At 44.8% G+C, this 24,448-nt stretch overlaps 1 protein-coding gene across 6 annotated transcripts in view; it reads left to right on the top strand.

Moving 5' to 3' along the window:
• The window catches only part of DENND2A (DENN domain containing 2A), a 120,898-nt gene that overhangs the window by 21,814 nt on the left and 74,636 nt on the right, over nucleotides 1-24,448 (top strand). For 3 of the 6 annotated variants that reach the window (XM_034965101.4, XM_034965104.3, XM_057302772.2), the window contains exons 2-3: nucleotides 12,254-12,355; nucleotides 15,517-16,656. In XM_034965101.4, the coding sequence (XP_034820992.2) occupies nucleotides 15,662-16,656 (995 nt within the window). In that variant the 5' untranslated portion in view covers nucleotides 12,254-12,355; nucleotides 15,517-15,661. Of the gene's footprint in view, nucleotides 1-12,253; nucleotides 12,356-12,752; nucleotides 12,965-15,516; nucleotides 16,657-24,448 lie in introns of all 6 variants that reach the window. The other 3 variants (XM_034965103.3, XM_063606126.1, XM_055115458.2) reach the window with 2 other exon arrangements.

The following is a 24,448-nucleotide window of genomic DNA, read 5'->3' as shown; positions in this document are numbered from 1 at the left end:
CACGGTGAAAACCCATCTTTACTAAAAATACAAAAAATTAGTTGGGCGTGGAGGCGGGCACCTATAGTCCCAGCTACTCTGGAGGCTGAGGCAGGAGAATGGCGTGAACCCGGGAGGCAGAGCTTGCAGTGAGATTGCGCCACTGCACTCCAGCCTAAGCGACAGAGCAAGACTCCGTCTCAGAAAAAGAAAAAAAAAAGGAAATATATAATCATACAACCATAAAAAAACAGATCCAAACACACCAAAAAACTTTCTCCCATCACACTTAATTAACAAATGTTTCTGAAGTGTGGTATGGTGTAGAAGTATAAAACAGTTGCTGATCTTGAAGAGGTGAGCAAGACAGACATTCGTAATGATGAGCTAGAGTCTAGTTCTAGTCTATATTAGGTATGAGACCACAGGAATATTGTCGAAGGAGCACTAGACTTGGATTCAAAACATAGACCCATTACTTGTGAGTTATTGTATGAACTTAAACATGTGACCTAACTCCCTGAGGCTCAATTTCTTCATCACAAAAAAATGATAGGAACACTAACATTGATTTCTGTAGAGATGAGAAACAAAAAGGGTTTCTTAGCTGGATTTCCGGCCTACCTGAGAACAGAGAGAAGGAAGACCAAGTTTACATATTTGAAAGTTGAAATAAGTTGGAACCTGACTCTTCCCTGTTTGGCGATCTGTAATACACAAAAGAAACAAAAGGAAGTGTACTTTTTTATTCAAAAAATACATTTATCTGAATTCAGACTATTAAACCGTATTTTACCTGTATTAGCGTATTTCATAACTTTTATAACTCATGCTTTAATGATTTATGGCAAACTCATACTAGCCTTGATCAGAGAGGTGACCCTGGCAGTTATTGAGCATTAACTCTGGAGGACTGACGCCACTGAGTCTTTCTACACACTGTAATTTAGTGTTCCTATCCAAGATGGCCACTAAATTGCACTTCTTCTATTTTAACCCTCTAGAGAATGGTAAAAAGCATGATTTACAAATATTGTCAAGTCCAAAGTGTGTTTCTAAACTACTAAGCTAGCCAAATGCATCTCTATATGTTAGAATGTTCTGCAGATGTGAAAAAATCCTTCCCGGGTTTATGAAAGTGAGAATGATATGCATCTTTAGCTGCCTCTGGCATCCGGCACGTCACACAGTGTGGTCAGTCCAGTCAGGCTGCCCGAGCCACAGATTCCCAGCGGCTTCATTTGTCAGACAAACTGACAGGTGTTGGTCAGGAAAATACTGATCAAGTTGTTTTTGTTGTTGTTGTTTTGAGACAGGGTCTCACTCTGTCACCCAGGCTGGAGTGCAGTGGTGCGATCTCGGCTCACTACAACCTCTGCCTCCCAGGTTCAAGCGATTCTCCTCCCTCAGCCTCCCGAGTAGCTGGGATTACAGGCGCCCACCACGACGCCCAGATAATGTTTGTATTTTTGTAGAGACGGTTTCACCATGTTGGCCAGGCTGGTCTCGAACTCAAGTGATCCACCCGCCTCGGCCTCCCAAAGTGCTGGGATTACAGGCTTGAGCCACTGCACTGGCCTTCAAGATGTTAAAAGAAAGTATTATTGTCAATGACTGAGTATTTATAAGGACAGAAATTCCTGAAATTACTCCGTTGATGCTCCTGGTCCTGAGGCCTCCTTTAGAGTACGGGGGAGCCTTGATATTGAAGGCTGTGGAGGGAAGAATCAGCAGAGCAGCATCTCCAAGCATCAGCATCTGGGTTCCAGGAAAAGGTGCACGCGCTTTGTGCTGGTAACACCTGCGTCAGATTCCCAAGATGCTCTGAAACAGAAGTATTTACTGGAGTAAAATACCGCCTTACAGGCTGTGCACAGTGGTTCTCGCCTGTAATCCCAGCATTTAGGGAGGCCAAGGCGGGCAGATCACCTGAGGTCGGGAGTTCGAGACCATCCTGGCCAACATGGTGGAACCCCATCTCTACTAAAACCACAAAAATCAGCTGGGCGTGGTGGCACACGCCAGGAGTCCCAGCTACTCAGGAGTCTGAGGCATGAGAATCGCTTGAACCCGGGTGGCAGAGGTTGCAGTGAGCTGAGATGGTACCACTGCACTCCAGTCTGGGTGACAGAGCAAGACTTTGTCTCAAAAAATAAATACTGCCTTACAAAGGAGAGGGCAAAATAGAGTATTTCTGATGCTGACTGACAATGCAAGTGACATGAAAATAGCCCCCATGATTCAACTCTAGGCCAGCAACTCTTATTACTATGCCTGTGAACTCTTTGGGAAACTTACAAATATAAATTCCTACATCCTACTCTGGCAGTCAGCTTTGTTTGGTCTAGGGTGGGTCCAGGACTCCTCACTTTTAGTAATTGTCCCTGCCGATTCTTTTTTTTAAATAATGGCTTTATTGGGATATAATTCACATACCATAAAATTGACTCTCGTAAAGCATATAATTTAGTGGTTTCTAGTATACTGGCTGTGTTGTGTAACAACCACCACTCTATAATTTTAGAACATTTCCATCATCCTGCCCCCCAAAATCCATACCTATTAGCAGTCACTTCTTACTTCCCCGCCTCACTTAGCCTCTGGCAACCACTAATCTACTTTCTGTCTCTGTGGATTGGCCTATTCTTTTTTTGTGTGTATGTGATGGAGTCTCGCTCTGTCGCCCAGGCTGGAGTACAGTGGTGTGATCTCAGCTCACTGCCACCTCCACCTCATGGGTTCAAGCGATTCTCCTGCCTCAGCCTCTAGCTTAGATTACAGGCGCCCGCCACCACACCTGGCTAATTTTTATTTTTTTAGTAGAGATGGGGTTTCACCATGTTGGCCAGGCTAGTCTGGAACTCCTGAGCTCAGGTGATCTGGCTACATCATCCTCCCAAAGTGCTGGGATTACAGGCATGAGCCACCACGCCCAGCCAGGATTGGCCTATTCTGAAATTTCTTGAGAATTGAATTACACAATGTGTGATCTCTTGTCAGTGGCTTCTCTCACTTAGTATAATGTTTTCAGGGTTCATCCATGTTGTAACGTGTATCTCAACTTCATTCCTTTTTATGGCTGAATACTGTTCCATTATATGTGTAGACCACTTTTGCTTATCCAGTTATTTGTTGGTGGACGCATTAAGCATAAGAAAAATGATATGTAGGCCTGGGTTCAGTGACTCACACCTGTAATCTTAGCACTTTGGGAGGCCAAGGTGTGTGGATCACTTGAGCTCAGGAGTTCAAGACCAGCCTGGCCAACATGGCAAAACCCCAAAACCCCATCTCTACAAAAAAATACAAAAAAAAAAAAAATAGCCGGACAGGGTGGTGCGCTCTTGCCTCAGTCACAGCTAGCTGAGGGGCTGAGGTAGGAGGATTGCTTGAACCAGGAAGGTTGAGACTGCAGTCAGCCAAGATTGTGCCACTGCACTCTGGCCTGGGCGACAGAGCGAGGCTCCATCTCAAAAAAGAAAAAAAAAAAAAAAAAGCAGAACTCCTAGAAATGGGCAGACTTTGGTTGTTAGCAGAGAAGTTGTGCCTTTGGTACTGCCTCCATCTACCTGGTGTCGTGCTCTAAGGACTTGATGTGCGGTGCTTTTGTGCAGGCACAGTTTAAGCATTTGGTCCAAGAAGGGTGCAGGCCGCAGTTTTGCCAAATATGTCCCCAGGTGTTGTTCTGAGGCAGCACACAGCCTTTGGCTTCTCTTATTCCTCATCTGTTTCAGATTCCTCTGTCTTCTTCCAAATGCAAAAATACTGGTTTGTTTTTGAAAATATAACGAATCAGATAAATAAATAAAGTTATGTATAGGCCTAGAGCAACCCATTTTAATTTTTTTAAAACCTTTTCATTGGCTAGGTGCAGTGGCTCACGCCTGTAATCCCAGCACTTTGGAAGGGCAAAGCAGGAGGAGTGCTTGAGGCCAGGAGTTCGAGACCAGCCTGGGCAACATGGTGAAACCCTGTCCCGACAAAAAATATGGAAATTAGCCAGGCGTGGTGGTGCACACCTGTAGTCCCAGCTACCTGGGGCGGTAGGGAGCTGAGGTAGGAAGATCACCTGAGCCCAGGGAGGTCGAGGCAGCAGGGACCTGTGATTGCACCACTGCACTCCATCCTGGGCAACAGACCCTATCTCAAAAAAAAATTTTTTGTTTGTTTAAAGAAAATGAGGAAAATGAAGCATCAAGACTCCAGAATGAGCTGCACTATGTAGTTAGACATAGCAAGAGGTGTATTACATTGATTGTGTGCTTTTATTTCTCAAGTTGTTTTTGGAAACAAATAACTTCTAGATATGTTTGCTAAGAATGCTCAGACAAGAAAACAGCTATTTTTGTTCTACTGTAATTGTTATGGTTTCTTCTCTATTTTTTGCCTGCTCTTCATAAGCTGATAAAACTAAGAGATATTGGAATCATTAAAGCTGAATAGCCCATGGCCTTATTTGCAACACAAAAACTATTTAAAATGTAATTTTATGAATATGTAATCATTTACAATCCTGTAAACCAAAAAATGACTGAGGCAGCTCAATTAATTTAGAGGTTTATTTTGCCCAGGTTGAGGATACCCCCGGGAAAAAGAAACACAAGTCACAGTAAGATCTGTCTCCTGGCCAGGTGTGGTGGCTCACACCTGTAATTCCAGCACTTTGGAAGGCCAAGGCTGGTGGATCACTTGAGGCCAGGAGTTCGAGACCAGCCTAGGCAAGGTGGCAAAACCCCATTTCTACTAAAAATACAAAAATTAGCTGGATGTCTTGGTGCACGCCTGTTAATTCCAGCTGCTCAGGAGGCTGAGTTACAAGAATCACTTGAGCCCAGGAGGTAGAGGCTGCAGTGAGCCAAGATCGTGCCACTGCACTCCAGCCTGGGTGACAGAGCGATTCTGTCTCAAAAAAATAAAAAATAAGAAAATAAAAAAGATCTGTGTCTCCTGTGCTTTTTCCAAAGAGGCTTTGAGGACTTCAGTGTTTAAAAGGGAAACAGTGAGCAGGAGGGGAAGGAGGAAAAGAAAAAAGGGGAGAAGGGTAGGTGATGAGGCAAGTGGTCACATTCCGATGAGGCTCTGATTGGTGCTCAGTGAATCCACGTTTTCCATGGGAAAAGAAGGGAATGGGGAAAAGTCAGTAGTGCATTCATCCAGCTCTCAGTTGGTCTGCATTTGACACCAGATAAAGTTAGCATGTGAAATTACAGCTGTCGTGGAACAAAAGGAAGGCAGTTTTTTTGTGTGTGACTCAGTTCCTAAGCTGTTATTTTCCTTTTGGCATAGTGAGTTGGAGGTCCTGAGATTTTATTTTTGTTTCACAATCTAAGCTGTAGTTTTGTTTTGTTTTGTTTTTAAATTTTAAGGGTGGCTGCTCCATAGGCGAAGCAGGGCTACCCCATAGGCAGAGTAGCCTAAACTATTTTTTAGGAGGTGGGGTCTTGCTGTGTTGCCCAGGCTAGAGTGCAATAGCTTTTTTTTTTTTTTTTTTTTTTTTTTTTGAGACGGAGTCTCACTCTGTTACCCAGGCTTGAGTGCAAGGGTGTGATCTCGGCTCGCTGCAACCTCTGCCTCCTGGGTTCAAGTGATTCTCCTGCCTCAGCCTCCCAAGTAGCTGGGACTACAGGTGCACACCACCACGCTCAGCTAATTTTTCTATTTTAGTAGAGATGGGGTTTCACCATGTTAGCCAGGCTGGTCTTGAACTCCTGACCTCAAGTGATCTGCCTGCCTTGGCCTCCCAAAGTGCTAGGATTACAGGCGTGAGCCACTGTGCTCAGCCTGCAGTGGCTATTCACAGGTGCGATTATAGCTCACTGCAGCCTCAAACTCCTGGTCTCAAGCAGTCCTCCTGCTTCAGCTCCTCCAGTAGCAGGGACTACACGCTTGCATCACTGTACTCAGCTAAACCTTTTTTTTTTTCTTGAGACAGAGTTTCGCTCTTGTTGCCCAGGCTGGAGTGCAATGGCTTGATCTTGGCTCACTGCAACCTCCGCCTCCCGGGTTCAAGCCATTCTCCTGCCTCAGCCTCCCAAGTAGCTGGGATTACAGGCATGCACCACCATGCCTGGCTAATTTTGTATTTTTAGTAGAGACAGCGTTTCTCCATGTTAGTAAGGGTGGTCTCGAACTCCCAACCTCAGGTGATCCACCCGCCTCAATCTCCCAAAGTGCTGGGATTACAGGTGTGAGCCACTGCGCCCGGCCCTCAACCTTATTTTTAAATTTAGTGTAACAGTAATAGCAATGAGGAACAATTTCTCCCTTCTCTCTGCCCCCGGCAATCACTAATCTACCATCTGTCTCTGTGAATTTGCCCGCTCTGGACATTTTATATAAATGGAATCATACAATATGTGGCCTTTTGTGTCTGGCTTCCTTCATGTAGGAGGTTTCTTTAGTTCACCAATGTTGTAGCATGTAATAGTGCTTCATTCCTTTATGTGACAGAATTCCATTGTACAGATAGACCACGTTTTAAAATCCATCAATTGACCAACACTTCCACATTTCATTTTATATTTATGTATTTATTTATTTTGAGACAGGGTCTCGCTCTGTTGTGTAGGCTGGAGTGCAGTGATGCAATCAAGGCTCGCTGCAGCCTCAACCTCCCAGGCTCAAATGATCCTCCCCCTAAGCCTCCTGCGTAGCTGGGGCTACAGATGTGCACCACCACACCTGGCCAATTTTTTTGTTTTTTATTTTTTGTAGAGATGGGTTCTTGCAATGTTGCCTAGGCTGGTATTGAACTCCTGGGCTCAAGTCATCTTCCTGCCTCAGCCTCCCAAAGTGCTGAGATTACAGGTGTGGGCCACTGTACCCAGCCCATTTTATATTTAAATCACTTCTTGCTTTAAGATTTAAAGAGAGGCCGGGTGTGGTGGCGCATGCCTGTAATCCCAGCTACTTGGGAGGCTGAGGCAGAATCGCTTGAACCTGGGAGGCGGAGTGGCGGTGAGCTGAGATCATGCCATTGCACTCCAGCCTGGGCAACAGGAGTGAAACTCGTCTCAAAAAATAATAATAATAATAATAACAGTGCTCTGTTATCAGAAGCAGCGGTCCGAGAGGCCAGGCCTCAGACCACTAGTTGATGTCTTGCTGGGCTCCTAGCCCTTAAGGCCGTGCTGGCTTCACCAGGCTGGTGTTTCCAGATTGCCTTTGCTGGATTCCAAAAATGGCAGCAGAAGAAATACAGCAATGGGGCAGGCCCAGCAGGATTCTAAAGGAGCTGCCGGGTCCTCCTGAGGGCTCCGCTCCTCTCCCCTCAGGCATAGCCCGCTTCTCTTGGTCCTCCTCCAAATGCCACAGGTCCACAGCCGCTCCTGTGAGAACTGCCCTTGGGACCTGATCTTGTTTATTTCCTCTTCCTACTTGTGGGAAAACACTTTATATCTGTTTTAAATTCTTGACCTTTTTTCTGAGAGCTATTTGTTGTGTAATTAATGACTTGACATTTTAGAATTCTAAGCCCCTTTAAAAAACAAAAAATAGTGTGTTCAGAGATAAGCCTGGAAGGAACTGTAAAATTATATACATATATATATATAAAATCTAGCAATGTCAGTCTGGAGCAATTAAGTTGTCTGGGCTTTTGAGGCTGATCAGAAGCATCTCACTATGAGATCTCTTGATCTCTCTCTCTCTCAAAATTAAGGGTAATTCACAGACGTAATTGGCAGTAAGAGGATCTCTCAGCATCAGCTGGCCAAGAGAGTAGACCACAGTACCCAACAGGATTAAAAATTGAGGGAGACTCTCCCATCTGGCTTTTTTTTTTTTTTTTTTTTTCCTTAAGACTAGTTAAGTGAGGCTGGGCACAGTGGCTCATGCCTGTAATCCTAATACTTTGGGAGGCCAAGGTGGGAGGATTGCTTGAGCTCAGGAGTTCAAGACCAGCCTAGGTGACATAGTGAAACCCCATCTCTACTAAAAAAATTTTTTTAATTAGCCACACGTGATGGTGCATGCCTGTAGTCCCAGCTACTCAGGAGGCTGAGGCGGGAGGATCGCTTAAGCCCAGCAGGTTGAAGCTGCAGTGAGCCATCATCATACCACTGCACTCCAGCCTGGGTGACAGGGCGAGACCCTGTCTCCAAAAAAAAGAGTAATTGAAAAAAACCCACAAGTGTCAAATGCAGTAGTGAGAAGGGGGGAAGAGTAGAATGAACAGTTGGATGCGTAACTGACTGTGAATAATCAATTCAGTTGACTCACTGCCTTCAGACCAGTCCCACCCAGCTTCTTAACTTCTGAACCCTCCAGTCAACATGATGTCAATGCCCAAAGAAAATTCTTGAGCCAAGAAAAGATTTTACAGTATTCACTTCAGCAAGAAGAACAACAGGGTTAGATTATGGACTGGGTTGATAAACATAATCAGCTATAGATGTTAGAATTTTAAAAATATTTTTCTTCAACTTATAGGACTTAGTTTCTGAAACTTACAGAAATGTTCAAGCCTACAAAAAATATATGAACTCTTGTGTACTCATCAGCTACCTTCAAAATTTTGTAGGACTTTTTAGTCTAATTAATTTTTTTTGTTTGTTTTGAGACAGACTCTCAAAAAAGAGTCTCACTCTGTTGCCCAGGCTGGAGTACAGTGGGGCGATCTCGGCTTACTGCAACTTCCGCCTCCTGGGTTCAAACGATTCTTCTGCCTCAGCCTCCCGAGTAGCTGGGATTATAAGCGCCCACCACCACGCCCACCTAATTTTTGTATTTTTAGTAGAGACAGAGTTTCCCCATGTTGGCCAGGCTGGTCTCAAACTCCTGACCTCAAGAGATCCGCCCGCCTTGGCCTCCCAAAGTGCTGGGATTATAGGCATGAGCCACCATGCCCAGCCAGTTAATTAAAATTATTAGTAATAGCCCATCTGGTTAATGGGAAGTTCTATTTTTATGGAAAGCAGTTGAGTGGGAAAATGTGTTATTACTATCAATCATACCATTATCTCTCTTGGAATATAGTCTACTTGGGTCACAAGACCAAATTGTCTAAAAAGAAATAAGGAACCTTGGGTTGTGTAAAAACTCAAGCTGTCATGAAGCCCAGCCCTTTGATTTCTTGCGAGCGAGAGATGCCCATGCCAGGACATTGGCCTCTGCGACCTTTGATTTACCATATTTAAATGCAGATTCCAGAGCAGCCCTCAGACTGTTGGCTTTGGTACGTCTTGGTACATCGAAGAGGTGCCCAGGAATCTGCATGTCTGACAGGGTCCCCAGGTTGACTGGAACTGATCCCCCATGGACTACACTTTGGAAAATGGTTCTATCTCACAATCCCAGACTATAAAGTGATAGTGAAGTTTATCATGGTAATTTAAGTCACAGAGCACTCCCAACTAGCAAATTCGGCTGGGTTCGTTACTTAATTAATGATTTTTTTTTTTTTTTGAGACAGGGTCTCACTGTGTCACCTGGGCTGGAGTGCAGTGGTGCAGTCTCAGCTCACTGCAACCTCCATCTGCTGGGCTCAAGCAATCCTCACACCTCAGCCTCCCGAGTAGCTGTGACTGCAGGCATGCACCAGCACACCCGGTTAATTTTTGTATTTTGGTAGAGACGATGTTTTGCCATGTTGCCCAGGCTGGTTTCAATCCCCTGAGCTCAAGTGATCAGCCCACCCCGGCCTCCAAAAGTGCTGGAATTACAGGTGTGAGCTACCATGCCCAGCCAGTTAACAACTGCTAATCATCAGAGACAAAAAGGGAAAGGTCAATTTTTTACAGCAGCATTTTTAATATCTTTGTGAATTCAGAAATGCTGGTGGACTGATTGCTGAGTGTTCAGGGGGGTTCTATGCCCCCTCAGTGCCAGCCTCTGAAGCCCCCTGCACTTGCTTCTCAGTATATGGCATCAGCCATTTCTCTGGAGATCATGGTTTTCATGCTGGAAGTTATTACTCCCTGATGAGAAGTGAGTTCACTTAAGTATCATGTCATTTAAGTGCTTTTTGTGATCTTTGACCTCCAAGTTCATACATCCATCTCTGTGCATTCAACACAGTGGCCTTTTTTCCTTTTGGAAAAGCTGTGCTTCCTGAGAACTATAGGGAAACTGTTTTCTTGAGGGCATGGGGGGAGTTACAGGATTGATTGTGACCCAGGCACAGCCCTGGTGCTCTCGATGACGGCAGAGACTCTTACTCATCTTTGAGTCCTTCGGTGCATCCTGCACACAGCCTGGCACCTTGTCCTAGTGCCAGTGAAAGGGGAAGCCAGCTTGGAAGAGAGCTGCTGGCTCATATGGAACAAGGTTGGATTCTTGTGGGTTTGGTCTGTGTGGAGGGTGGTGGCGGTGGTGGGGAGGGGCTGTTCTCCCTGACGTCCACTGGGGCCTTCTGCCAGATGCCGGACAGAAGAGTAGTGTCTGTGGGCCCAGCCAAGTGGAGGGACTCCAGAAGCTTTCAGCTCTGCAGAGCTTTGTGAGAGGGACAATGAGTTCCTTCCTGTCCCTGAAAGGCCTTTCAGGGCTACCCTGCATGACGGGATGGGCAAGCCCTGGGGCCTGGCTTCTTTAAAGAAGTAGGCTCAATTACAACATAGATAAGCCCCACAATGTCTGGTGCTGAGTTGCTGGATAGGGGAACAGCTGAACTCCATGGACAGGCCAGAGCTCCATGCTCCTGTCCACCCACACACACACAGTTGGCAGATGTGTCTGTTCCCTTCCTTGCTCCCCCAGCTCATGGTTCCCCAGCCTCCTTCTTGTTCATTTGTTACCCATGTGCACTCTCTTTTTCTTTTTCTCTTTCTCTCTGGACTTCCTCCCTTCCTCTCCTTGTTCCCAAGAGCTGTCTGCATGTCTTGAAGTTCTGCCCTTTGATTACTCGGGAGGGAGAGGATGCCCAGGCCAGGACATCAGGCAGCCATCCCATCACCTAGCAGGGAAACCATCCTGGGAAATAGGGTAGGAATCCTGGAAACTGAAGAAGGAGTTGGGAGAGGGCTTCCCTGGAAAAGTAACGTAAATACCCAGTATCTTGATATGCCTTGAGCTCTAGTCAAGGAGGTGGCTCCTCTCCACTAGGGAAGACCAGCTGGTGTTCATGCCTTACAGAAGAACTGCGTGGCCCATCCTGTTGGCCTTCTCTGATGGGCCCCATCTTGTCAGCACCTTCACCTGAGCCATGTCCATTTATGCTTATGTTGGGAGACACTTCTTCCCAAAGAGTTCTGGAAGGACTTGCTATGAAGCAATGAAGTTTAATCAGTTACTTCAGTTTATATGGGGGCCAGGCACCAGAGTCTTCAACTGCTACTTCTGAGCTGAGGCTGCTGCCTTGGTATCCACACAGGCCTTGCTATTTGGGGGGTTTAAGGAACTCAGTGGGATTCCTGGGTTTGCCAAGACCATCTCCTGGTGTTCCTTAGACCAGACAGATGACCTCGTGACTGCTGTTTCTTCCTCCTCAGTTTGGAGGAGCTGGGAGGGGCTCCCCATGGGGTGCTCTGCAGACAAGGGCAGTGTGGGTTTAAACTCCCAGTGTCAGGGTTCGCAGAAGGGTAGAGTATCCCTGTGAAGACAGTTCCACTTTGGTGTGTGGTTTATGTCTTGTGTCAAATAAAAGGGCAACTACTTTCTTCTTTGGGGACTATTAGCTCATCACAGTGGTTCTTAGAGAGCCTAAAAAAGCATTGGGTCTCATTGTTATTTATGTTTTGCTTTCTAAGTTTGTATGTTTTCTTAAAATTTTTGGTGACCTTAGCTAAAAGATATACGCAAAGAGGGCCAGGCACAGTGGCTCACTCCGGTAATCCCAGCACTTAGGAAGGCCAAGGCCGGCAGATCACTTGAGGCCAGGAGTTCAAGACCAGCCTGGCCAACAAGGTGAAAAACCATCTCTACTAAAAATACAAACATTAGCCAGGGGTGGTGGTGCACACCTGTAATCCCAGCTACTGGGGAGGCTGAGGCACGAGAATCACTTGAGCCCAGGAGGCACAGGTTGCGGTGAGCCAAGAGCATGCCACTGCATTCCAGCCTGGGCAACAGAACCAGACCCTGTCTCAAAAAAAACAAATGAACAAAAGAGATATATACAAAGAGGTTGGCATGAGTTCTGAATCCGGGTGGACCTCGGGATTGCACCCTCGCTTTACCTGCTAGGCCTGGGATTCTGAATTGTGTGTTCTTTCCACCCCCTGCTCCTGGGTGGAATCTATCAGGGATAAATAGTTTGGAGTGTGGGCCCTAGATTTGCTCCCCTCTGAGGGAGGCCCTGCTGTCATGGCTCACTGGGTGTGCATCCCTGTCCCTCCAGGTGACCTGGAACTCCCCTCGGTGCTGACATAATGACAGTGTGCAGGCCGGCCAAGGGCAGCCACAGCCAGACTGAAAACCTGAGCTACAAATTGGCTGACAAGTAAGAACACTTCTCCCCCGAGAGTGTAGACGCTGACCCAGCTTCTTACTCTCCTACCACCTCCTTCTTCACTGATCCTACTTCCTTGAGCTAAGGAGCTCTTTTCCAGGTCATTCTAATGAGCCTCCTGCAGACCGTCTCCATGCACTGCATTCATTTAAGGCTTCAGGCCAAACTGATCAAGAGAGAGTCTGACTAATGGCCGGTGTGAGGAGAGGATGATCCCTTGGTAACGTTAGCCCTATCCCCATGACGCATTCCAATTCAGGGTTTATTTTTCTAACTACTAGGATGTTCAGGTATTTTACTTATGTTTGAGCCCTAAGTCTTTGCAGCTGTACCTGTACACAGTCAGTTTTCCCATCTAATACCAGCGTGATTGTTTCCTTCTCCCCAGATGGAGCCCTTTCTCTGATCCTCTCACATTCCACAAAGCAGTTGGCAGCCACTGAGGGGTTCTTAGCTCTGCACCCCAGTCTGGAACCCCTTATGGGGCGGGAGAATCCTGGAAACAGGAACTCTAGAAACTCTTGGGCCGGCAACCACATGGAGCAGGAACTCTGTCCTTGGGGACTCGTAGGACAGTTGCGGCATCCTTGCCTCTGTTGCGTGAGTTTTGTAAATCCAGTGTGAGTTTTCAGCAAGCCATCCTTTGTTCCTCTCGAGTTTTCCGACAGAGCTTCCATAGTTGTGAAGTCACTCCATGTGTTTGGGCTCTTAGACAATAACTATGATACTTACAATAACACTAGTTACCATTTGTTGATACCAAGATTTAGAAAGTATGCTGTACTTTGAGCACATTACATGTTAACTCATGAATTCATTCATTCATTGAATAAATATTTGTTGACTAGCTGCTATGCACCAGGCACAGTAAACAATATAAATGTGGCCTCTGACTCATAGAGTTTCAGTCTACAGAAGGAAGATGAAAAACTCAGGATTCAAGTCTCAAGTCCCTCATTTCCAAAGCCCATGTATTTAGCTCCTAGGCCATAGTGCCTCACAGCATATAGGACATTAATAACCATGTTGTAGACCATCAGTCATCACCATGCAGGCACTAACCTGGACTGTTGTGTTTTTAATGTGTGTGTCTGTCCTCTCTCTTCATCTTGCCTCTAGCACTGTGAGAGCAAGGACCATCACTTCTGCCTTTTGAACCCTCAGTGAAATAACAAACTGATTCAGACTAAAATCTGAATTCATGCTAATGTCTCCAGTGGTGATGGAACAATTTAAAAATATTTTCTCTTTGTAAACACACTGTTAGGAACCTAATTGTTTATTTAAATAAGGAATTCTGCCTTGATAGCCATATTTAAAATAGGAAAATGTGTTTGCCAAAAAAATGTGTTTGCATTTTCGCAAGTTTCTATTTTATGCTGTGCAACCAAGAACAGTGGCGTAATTTATGTGCTAATGTCTCCACTGAGGAAGAGGTCTTTACACAAACAACCTTGGGAATAGAAAGCTAAATTGTAACAGGATGCATGAAATTGCTACTTATTCATCCCTCACGGTGAACCTTAACTGGAGTTTCAGAATTTCCATGCGGTCAGATCTATACATTCAGAAAATGGGCACCGTGAGGTGTTAGCTAATGTCGGCACATCCAAAGTCACTGTACTCAGTCATAACCTTTGCTGGTGGAATAATGTTTGCATTGGACAACACAGATACTCTCATTCTTGTTAGACTAATTTAAAAATGTTTTTCCTTCAAAATAATTTTTAATATCTTCATGGCATTACCTAATCTAAAATTACATTTGGAAGCATGTATCATTACATATATGTTCTAGGCCAGAACTTTCTTCAGTGTTGGAAATATTCTTCTTCCCTATCCAGTACGGTAGCCATCAGCCACATGGCGCTTCTGAGTCCTTGACATGTGGCAGGTGTAACTGAGGAACTGAAGCTTGAATTTCATTGGATTTAAGGTTAAATAGTCACGTGTGGCTGGTGGCTACTCTATTAGACAGTGCATTTCTAAGCCAAGTGTGAAATCTGAATCTGCCTCTTTATTCACGCATTCATTCATGCATCAGATATTTATTGACCACCAACTCTCCCAGGTATTGTTTTGGGTGCTAGGGGTGCAGACTTGGCCACAACAGGCCAAAATAACAGAACTATCCCTGCCCTGGTGGCAAGGCTCATGAAGAGCTCACTCTAGTGAGGCCCCATTCCAGAGGAGGTTCTGTTCAGATGCACCCAATCATTGTGGCTTTGCCCACTTGAATCAGACAATTTGTCAGGTTCAGGGGTAGCACAAACTTCATGACTTGTGAAGTTGTTTTAGTTTTTAAATAGTCATTGCAAAGAACTGCCTGTGGATAAGAAAAGCAGGAAAAACAGCCTATGTAATCTTTTACCTCGTGAAATTACTCCTATTTTATTTTTATTTTTATTTTTGAGACAGAGTCTCTCTCTGTTGCCCGGGCTGGAGTGCAGTGGTGCAATCTAAGTTTACTGCAATCTCTGCCTCCCGGGTTCCAGCAATTCTCCTGCCTCAATCTCCTGAGTGAGTAGCTGGGATTACAGGGCCTGCCACCACACCCCGCTAATCTTTGTATTTTTAGTACAGACGGGGTTTCACTATGTTAGCCAGGCTGGTCTCAAACTCCTGACCTCGTGATCCACCCGCCTCGGCCTCCCAAAGTGCTGGGATTACAGGTGTGAGCCACAATGCCTGGCCCATATTATTATTATCTTCATTTTACAGAGGTGGAAACTGAGGTTTAGAGGACTTAAACAACTTGCCTAAGGTCACGTGACTGAATTAGGATTTAAACCCAAGCCTATCTGACTCCTAAACCCGATTGCTCCTTCATTTCACCATGCTGTCTCCCCAAGGAAAACACAAATTGAGTTTTTAAAAAAAATTTTTGTAGAGATGGGGGTCTTGTTATGTTGCCCAGGCTGGTTTTGAACTCCTGGCCTCGAGTGATCCTCCCACCTCAGTCTCCCAAAGTGCTGGGATTACAGGCGTGAGCCACTGCACCCTGCCCACAAAGTGAATTTTTTTTTAATAGGGATTTCAATGTTTGTGGTTTGTGACTTGCATATAACATTTATATCTAAGTTCTAGCAAATCTCTATGACCAGCCAAGAACAATAAGAATCACTCACCTGGTGTTTGTCTTTCTTGTGCAGGGTCAAGGTGGAAGGTCCAAGGACTGAGAAAGACCGTCGAAGGCATCCACTTTAGTCCTCCATTCCATTCCTAGAGACTGATCAGGAGTCAGGCTTCAGAAGGAGCCCCCTGGAAGGCCTCCACAACCTCACGGTAGAGTCAAGAATGGATATGTTCAGCTTGGATATGATCATCAGTGACCCAGCTGCAGAAGCCAGCAGGGCTGGGAAGAAGCAGCTCAGAGGTGTTCAGAACCCTTGCCCATCTGCCAGAGCCAGACCCCGGCACAAGTCCCTCAACATAAAGGACAAGATATCAGAATGGGAAGGGAAGAAAGAGGTGCCCACTCCTGCACCCAGCAGGAGAGCAGGCGGACAGGAGGATTATCTGCCGTCCTCTACGGTGGAGAGGAGGAGTAGTGATGGGGTGAGAACTCAGGTCACAGAGGCTAAGAATGGAATGAGGCCAGGAACAGAGAGCACAGAGAAGGAGAGGAATAAAGGAGCAGTGAACGTCGGGGAACAGGACCCAGAGCCGGGGCAAGACCTAAGCCAGCCAGAACGGGAAGTGGATCCTAGCTGGGGCCGAGGCCGAGAGCCAAGACTTGGCAAGCTACGCTTTCAGAACGATCACCTCTCCGTGCTGAAGCAGGTCAAGAAACTCGAGCAGGCTTTGAAGGATGGGTCGGCAGGGCTGGATCCCCAGTTACCAGGGACTTGTTACTCCCCACACTGCCCTCCTGACAAGGCAGAGGCAGGGTCCACCCTTCCTGAGAACCTGGGAGGCGGGAGTGGCTCAGAAGTCAGCCAGAGGGTCCACCCCTCGGACCTGGAAGGCAGGGAGCCCACCCCTGAGGTTGTGGAGGACAGGAAAGGTTCATGCAGAAGGCCCTGGGACCGGAGCCTTGAGAATGTGTATAGGGGCTCGGAGGGTTCCCCCACAAAGCCCTTCATCAACCCTCTGCCAAAACCCCGGAGAACGTTCAAACATGCCGGAGAAGGGGACAAAGATGGGAAGCCTGGCATCGGCTTCAGGAAAGAGAAAAGAAATCTGCCTCCTCTGCCCTCTCTACCTCCCCCGCCTCTGCCCTCCTCTCCCCCGCCTTCCTCTGTGAACAGAAGACTGTGGACCGGGAGACAGAAATCCAGTGCAGACCACAGGTAGGTGCCGGTGTGGCCGGGCAGAGCGTCGCCACCTGACTCTCTCAGTGGTTTATGTCCCATCATAACCGTCTGTTCTCAGCTGAATTATTTGTTTTATTAAACTGATGGATCTTGTAGTCCAGATGGTTCATAGCTTAAGATACTTTGTTAATTAACCTGGAAACCTGGTAACTGATGCATGTATTTTGTGTTTGTTCTCAGTCCTCAAAAAAGAAGAGTATGTGCTTTTAAAAATTACCCTTTAGATGTAATAAGGACTTGGAACTGGGACAGTAACCAAGAGTTAAATGAAGGACTCATGTTAACCCTGGCAGTCTACAACTTGGTAGTCCCTGCTAAATACCAGTGCTTGAATTTTTCTTGGTGTGGGCTTTAGAAATACACTGGCCCTATCAATGTCTATCTATGTGACCTTAAACAAGTTATCTAACCTCTCGAAGCCTCAGTTTCCTCATTTATACATATGGATGCACGCACTGTGAATATTTTATAACGTTAAAATAACACATTAAATAATAAAGCATGTTAATGCTTAAAAATAAAATCTGTGCTTCAAAAACAATTTTTCTATTTTACAACTTAATCTCTAGTCCATTTCTGTAACATGCTTGTTGGTTTGATACCCACTAATCTAGAAACCAGCTTTAGAGCAAAACTCCTCAGAACAGTTGTTGTACTCCCTTTCATCATTTCACCTCCTATTTTCTCTTGACCCACCCCATTGAGCTTTGGGAACCTGCTCCTGAAACTACCCTGTCCCGAGGCCACCAGTAACCTCCATCTTGCTAAATCCAATTGCCAGTTCTTTGTTTTTTTCTTAATTGGCCCCTCTCAGTATTCGAGGAACACCTGTTGACTTGCTCCATCTTGAAACACTTCCTTCATTTGGCTTCTGGGTCACCCATGTCCCTGGAAGTCCTGCTTCTCTGGCTCCTCTGAGTTCTATTCTTTTTTCCTTCTATCTGTCAGAGCACACCCCGAACCTATCCCCACCTCAACCCAGGGCCAGACCTGAGACTTTTCTTCTCCATCTACACTCACTCCCTAAATGATCTCATCCAGTCCCATGGCTTTAAATGTCAATGTCATGCTTATGATTCCCAAATTGAGGCATTCAGCCCCAACTCCCTCCCCCAGCTTAAGGTTTGTGTAGTCATCTCCTGCTTGGATCTCCATTTGGTTGTCTTATCATTTATACTTAACGTGTCCAAACCCAAATTCTCCATCCAGGCCACCGGTAACCACCTCCTCCTAAAATAATTGTCATCCTTCTAAATGGCATCACCCTTTGTTTAGTTGCTTAGGCCACAAACCTAAAAAGTCATCTCTAATTCCTCTCTTTTTCATATACCCCTTCCTAATTAATCACCAAGTCCTTTGGTTCTAGTTTCAAAACTTTATCCCAAATCTGCCTACATCTCCTCCACTGCTACCATCTTAATCATCTTGGATTCACCTCCCATCCCTAGAACATTCCTCCCTCAGCAGCCAGAGGAGTCTTCTAAAAATATAAACTATAAATTAAATCCTGTCACCCCCCACTCAGCATGGTCTGTCATGTAGGATGATTCTTTGGCTGTAAATAGCATAATTTCTTTTTTTCCCCACTTTCCCTGTAAATAGCATAATAGCATAATTTCTTATGTTCTCTTCAAGGGGGAAAAAGTTTGCATATTCTAGAATTTATTTACATATATTTGTATATATATGTAAATACATATAAGTTATTCCCAGTTTACAAATAATGCTGTGATAAGGAGCACGTAGCATTACTAGTTTTGCTACTTACTAGCTGTGGGACATTGGACAAGCAACTAAATTGTGTTGGCCTCATTTTACCTATCTGTAAAATGGTGATAATTATATTATAGTAACCACTTCACAGAGTTGTTGTGAAGGTTGAATGAGTTAACATGTATAACATAAACTTAGTACAGAGCCTGTTCAATATGTGTGAAGTGTTTTATTTTTCTCTGGCTCCATTCTGTTTAATTAATCAGGCTATTTTTTTTTTCAGTACCAAACTATTATTTTAACTTCATAATGTATTATTATTATTATTATTATTTTTTCGAGACACAGTATCGCCCAGGCTGGAGTGCGGTGGCACGATATCAGCTCACTGCATCCTCCACCTCCTGGGTTCCAGCAATTCTCCTGCCTCAGCATCCCAAATAGCTGAGATTACAGGCGCACGCCACCACGCCTGGCTAATTTTTTGTATTTTTAGTTGAGACAGGGTTTCACCATGTTGGCCAGGCTGGTCTCGAACCCCTGACCTCAAGTGATCTGCCTGCCTTGGCTTCCCAAACTGCTGGGATTACAGGCGTGAGCCCCACACCCAGCCCATAATGTATTTTAATATCTAGTAGAGCTTATAGAAAGTTCTTAATGTTACTAATAATTAGTCGGTTGATCCTCTTGGACTTCCTATATATAACATCATGTCATATGCAAAAAAATAATAATAATCATTTTGTCTCTCTCCTTTTTAGTAATTATAAACCTCTTGTTTGTTTATTTACTTATCATTCACCTTTTCCAAAAATGTCTTGAGTGTTTCTGTCTGTATTTTTCTGAATGTTCTAAATATTACTATCAAATTTCACATACATAAAATATGTGGGGGTTTTTGTAATTAATATATAATTATTTGACATGTTATGTATTTGCTACATTTATTTCTAAGTCTTTTCTCTTTTTAATGCAATGGTTAATGTCTTTTTTCTCATATGGTCTTTGTATTTAAGAAAACTCTTATTTTGTGTGTGTTTGTGTGTATATATATGTGTATTTTTTAAGACATCTTAAATTTCTTATTATTTCTAATAGTCTGTTAGTTTGGACTTTCTATGAATATAACCATGTTGTCTACAAAGAATCATCATTTTACCTTTTTCTTTTTAATTTATACCTAATTCTCTTACCAAATTGCACTGGCTGAGACTTCCGAACAGTGTTAAATCGTAGTGCTGAAAGCAGTGTGCAGTCTTACTTCGCCCCTAACTTTAATGGTAACGCATCTAAAGTTTCACTCACAGGCACTCTTATTTGAGATATGTTTTTATGTTATCAAGTTAGTGTCCATTTATATTTATTTTTTCACTTAGAGTTTTAAAAATTAGGACTAGAGATTAGATTTTTGTTAAAGTACTTTTCAGAAACTCCTGATGATCATATGATTCTTCTGCTCTGATCCATTCATATTGAATTTATATTTTAATATTAACCCATCCTTAAATGTGGGGGATGAATTCCCATTCGGGCCTGGTTTATTATTCTTTTAATGTACTACTGAATTTTATTTGCTAATATTTTAAGATTTTTGTATCAGTAAATAAATTAGACTGGTCTAGACTTGGGTTTTATTGCACTATCTTTTTTTTGCAGAATACATACAGGATGATTGCACTATCTTTACTAGGTTTGAGTTTCAGTGTTACTTGAGGTCTGGAGAAGAACTTAGATGCTTCCTTCTTTATGTTCTGAGAAAATCTGAATCCATCTCCAATAATAAATCCTTTCTCCAGCCAGTGCCAAAGCCTGGGTCCCCGAGCACTCCCATGACTTCCCTGCCCCTGCCCAGTGCTTCCCACAGCAGCCCTTCCACGCCCCTTCTGGCTCTTCCTCCAAGGAGGCCCCACACCCCCAGGGACAGGTTGGTTCTGGGAAAGTGGAATCCTTCATCTGTGTCATCACTGGGCAGGCGAGTCAACCTGGGGAACAGTTATTCCCATTATCTTTTCTCTCTTAACTATCATCTGCGCTTTTCAGTCTTCCAGCGTTTTCTTTATAACCAGCTAAAGTTACTTATTTCCGTCCAAAGATGAAATTTTTCTTGGCCAGTTTGAATATGGTTGCATCAGCTGTGTTTTAACAATTTTGACTTTGGGTTTTTCATTTTGTTTAAAATAGTACAATGGAGGTGATTAGGGCAAGATATTCACTTTCTACTCTTAAAAAAATAAAGTATGCTCTTTATTGTGGTCCTATCTCTTAAAAACAAAAAGGACTGTACCACGAATTTGGCAGACGCACCACCCTCTTTGAGGGAGGAAAGCCAAACCAAGGTTGAAGAAAGAAATGATTAAGGATTTAGAGGTTATGAGGGTTTCAAATTTCATGGCCAGGCTGTGTGTGCCTTGGAGAATGTATTCAGCTTATTTTCATAGGCCAATTATTTCACCTCCTTAAGAGCAAAACCAGCGGATTCAGATCCTCGGTTTAAGAAAGCGTATTTTTCTTTTTCCCTTCCTGTTTCTCTCTCTTCTTTTTTCTTTTCTCCTCTTCTCTTTCCTTCCTTTTCCCTCCTTTTCTCTCTCCCTCTCTATTTGCTGTCTTCTCTTTTCTTTCTTCATTTCTTTAAAGCCCCAGGAAATTAAATGCAAGGACTTAGGCCTTCAATCCTAAAATGGAAAATGAGAAACCCTCAAATGTCAGGAAATTCCAAAGATAAGGTTCCTACAGCAACATTAACTTGGTTATATGTGTTTTATGGCATACACTTAATAGCTCTGGCAAGAATGCCTTAAGGCCGACATTTAACAAGAAAAGTTACTACTCTTTAAGTGTGAGCACCATCCTGAATTCACATGTATCTACATACTCAAAATGTCTTAACCGGAATTCAGATTTTTAAATTTTAGTTTAACCTGGTCATGTGACAGCTTGTAGATCTTTATGAAACCAAATAACTGCAATGACCAAAATTTCAACTTTTCAGCTGATTATTTTGGCATCATATAGATTTGGCCTTTCCTTGGAGCTTTAGTGTAAGACTTTCAGAACTTCTTGAGGACATGAAACCTCAGTCATTATATGGCTGCCAGATCACACTGTGCTGTTATTGATTCCATAATTTCCATCTTCTATGGGACTGATACGGATCCCCACAGCTCTCTGGCTGGGCAGCAACCCTCGGCTCTCACAGGTTTAACAGTTAAAATTAACTTACCAGCCAAGCTGTGGTCCATCTCAGTCAGCAAGGCATCCCTGAGACAACTCGGAATTACCACGTCTAAAAACTGAATGTTTCAAGTCTTCAAAGGAGCACATTGTTTGATTAAGTTGATGTTACTCTGGAAGCTTCTGAGAAACTTGATTTAGTAAAGCCATTTATTTCAATAGAAGCTGCATTGGAAAACAGAGAGATGGTGCTTGCTCTTCCAAGGTTGCTGTTGTCCATTACAAGAGTGATTTTCATGTCATTTCTCATTGAAAGGTGGAAATTGTTGGATATTAGCCACAATGAGGGACAGAAATAGTTTTTCCTTCTGACATTTAGGGTTTAGATCCAGGATAGAGAAAAGCAGAAACCCTGTGAGTGATCCTAGTACACGGTGGAGGAGTTACCCGATAACAGAATGCAAGCTGAGAGCTAACGGAAGTCTCCTCCTGCCTAGCCGCCTGCCCTGAGCACCTGGTGGTAGGAAAGCCCTTCCTGAGTATGGCGAGCCATGGGGAAGAGCTGCCGTGGCCACTCAGGAGAGACAGGCAGAAAGACTCTGGCAGCTGGAGGAGGAGGATGGAAGTCAGCGCGTGGCATCCTTGATTTCTAACCCAGCTGGATGATGTTTTAAATGGTCGCTAGGTGCCAGGCTAGCCAAGCTTTTTTTTTTTTTTTAAACAGGGTCTTGCTCTGTCTCCCAGGCCGGAGTGCAGTGGTGCAATCTCAACTCACTGCAACCTCCGCCTCCTGGGCCAAGCGATTCTCCTGCCTCCGCCTCCGGAGTAGTTGCCACCACAGGCACATGCCACCACACCCAGCTAATTTTTGTATTTTTTGTAGAGGCAGGGTTTTGCTATGTTGCCCAGGCTGGTCTTGAACTCCTGGACTCAAGCCATCTGCCTGCCTCAGCCTACCAAAGTGCTAGGATTATAGGCTTGAGCCACCACACCTGGCCTGTAGCCAAGCTTTTTTAATCCATAGATGAAAATAATCCTGGGGGAAATGGATTCAAAACAATTTACTAAAAATTAACTCAATAATACAGCTGCTTTTTTTTTTAAATCTTGAAGTAGGGATAAATTATAAACAGTAAATGTAGCACTTAAAACCAACTTTTAAAATATTCATTCACGGGGCCAGGCATGGTGGCTCATGCCTGTAATCCCAGGACTTTGGGAGGCCGAGGTGGGCAGATCACTTGAGGTCAGGAGTTTGAGACCAGCCTGGCTAACATGGGGAAACTCTGTCTCTACTACAAACACAAAAATTAGCCAGGCATGGTGGCACACACCTGCAATTCCAGCTCCTCGGGAGGCTGAGGCAGGAGAATCACATGAATCCAGGAAGTGGAGGTTGCAATGAGCCGAAATCCTGCCACTGCATTCTAGCCTGGGCACAGAGCAAGACTCCATCTCAAAAAACAAAATGGTCCGGCAAGGTGGCTCACGCCTGTAATCCCAGCACTTTGGGAGGCTGAGGCAGGCGGATGACAAGGTCAAGAGATCGAGACCTTCCTGGCCAACATGGTGCAACCCCATCTCTACTAAAAATACAAAATTTAGCTGGGCATGGTGGCACGCACTTGTAGTCCCAGCTACTTGAGAGGCTGAGGCAGGAGAATCGCTTGAACCGGAAGGCAGAGGTTGCAGTGAGCTGAGATGCGCCATTGCACTCCAGCCTGGCGGCAGAGCGAAAATAAATAAATAATAAAATAAAATACTCATTCACTTATTCAACCAACAAATATTTACCATGCACCTATCGAGTGTTAGACATAGGAATGTAATAATGAGCGAGATAGACGGAGACTCTGTCCTCACGGGATTTGCAGACCAGTAATAGTTGGAAGGACACAGCTGGTGTTGTGATCATAACTCCTGTCAGTGCTGTGAGGAATCCTGGTGCCATGGGAACATTCAGCAGGGATGTGTAGCCTATCAGGGAAACAGATGGGATCAAGAAGAAGTGACGCTCGGGCCAGCGGGAGGGTGGGGAGTGGACGTTCAGTTTGAGTGAACTAATAGGTGAAAGCCCTGAGACAGGAAAGACTGCATCATGTCAGAGGAACTGCAAGGCAGGAGTGTGGCCCGAGGGCCAGGAAGGGTCTGGGGTGAGGCCTGAAGGTCTTCTGGACCTGTACACAAGGTGTGGATTTGGGCCTATTACCTAAGGGCAATGGAAAAAAGGAACATTTTTAAGAAGGGGAGAGAGATGATCAGATTTGCATGTTTAAGGCCGGGCACGGTGGCTCACGCTTGTAATCCCAACATTTTGGGAGTCTGAAGCGGGTGGATCACCTGTGGCCAGGAGTTCGAGACCAGCCTGGCCTACATGGTGAAACCTCGTTTCGGGTAAATATACAAAAAATTAGTCAGGCATGGATGGTGGGTGCCTGTAATCCCAGCTACTCGGGAGGCTGAGGCAGGAGAATCGCCTGAACCCAGGAGGCAGAGGTTGCAGTAAGCCTAGATCACAGCATTGAACCCCAGCCTGGGCAACAAGAGTGAAACTCCATCTCAGAAAAAAGAAAAAAAAAAAAAAAGATTTGCATGTTTAAGAGACCATCCTGTCAGCAGCCTGGAGACTGGGTGGGCACCAATGGGCAGGTGCGGCGAGGCGATGGGGAGAAACAGTGAGGTCTTGTGGTTACCCTGTGGTGTAGCTGCCTCAGGGACTGAGAGAAGTGGGTGGGTTCAAGAGATGCTTTGGAGGTAAAACTTGGGTTAACTAGTTAGACGTAGGCAGTAAGTGGGAGGGAGGCTAGGAGTCTGATTTCCAGGTTTAAGACCTAAACCTTTGGATGGCAACACTGGGCAAGGAGTTGGTTCTCATCAGAGAGGC

The sequence above is a fragment of the Pan paniscus genome, chromosome 6 (assembly GCF_029289425.2).
Source record: "Pan paniscus chromosome 6, NHGRI_mPanPan1-v2.0_pri, whole genome shotgun sequence".
NCBI classification, from domain to species: Eukaryota; Metazoa; Chordata; class Mammalia; order Primates; family Hominidae; genus Pan; species Pan paniscus.
This window is presented reverse-complemented; position numbering and strand designations above follow the sequence as displayed.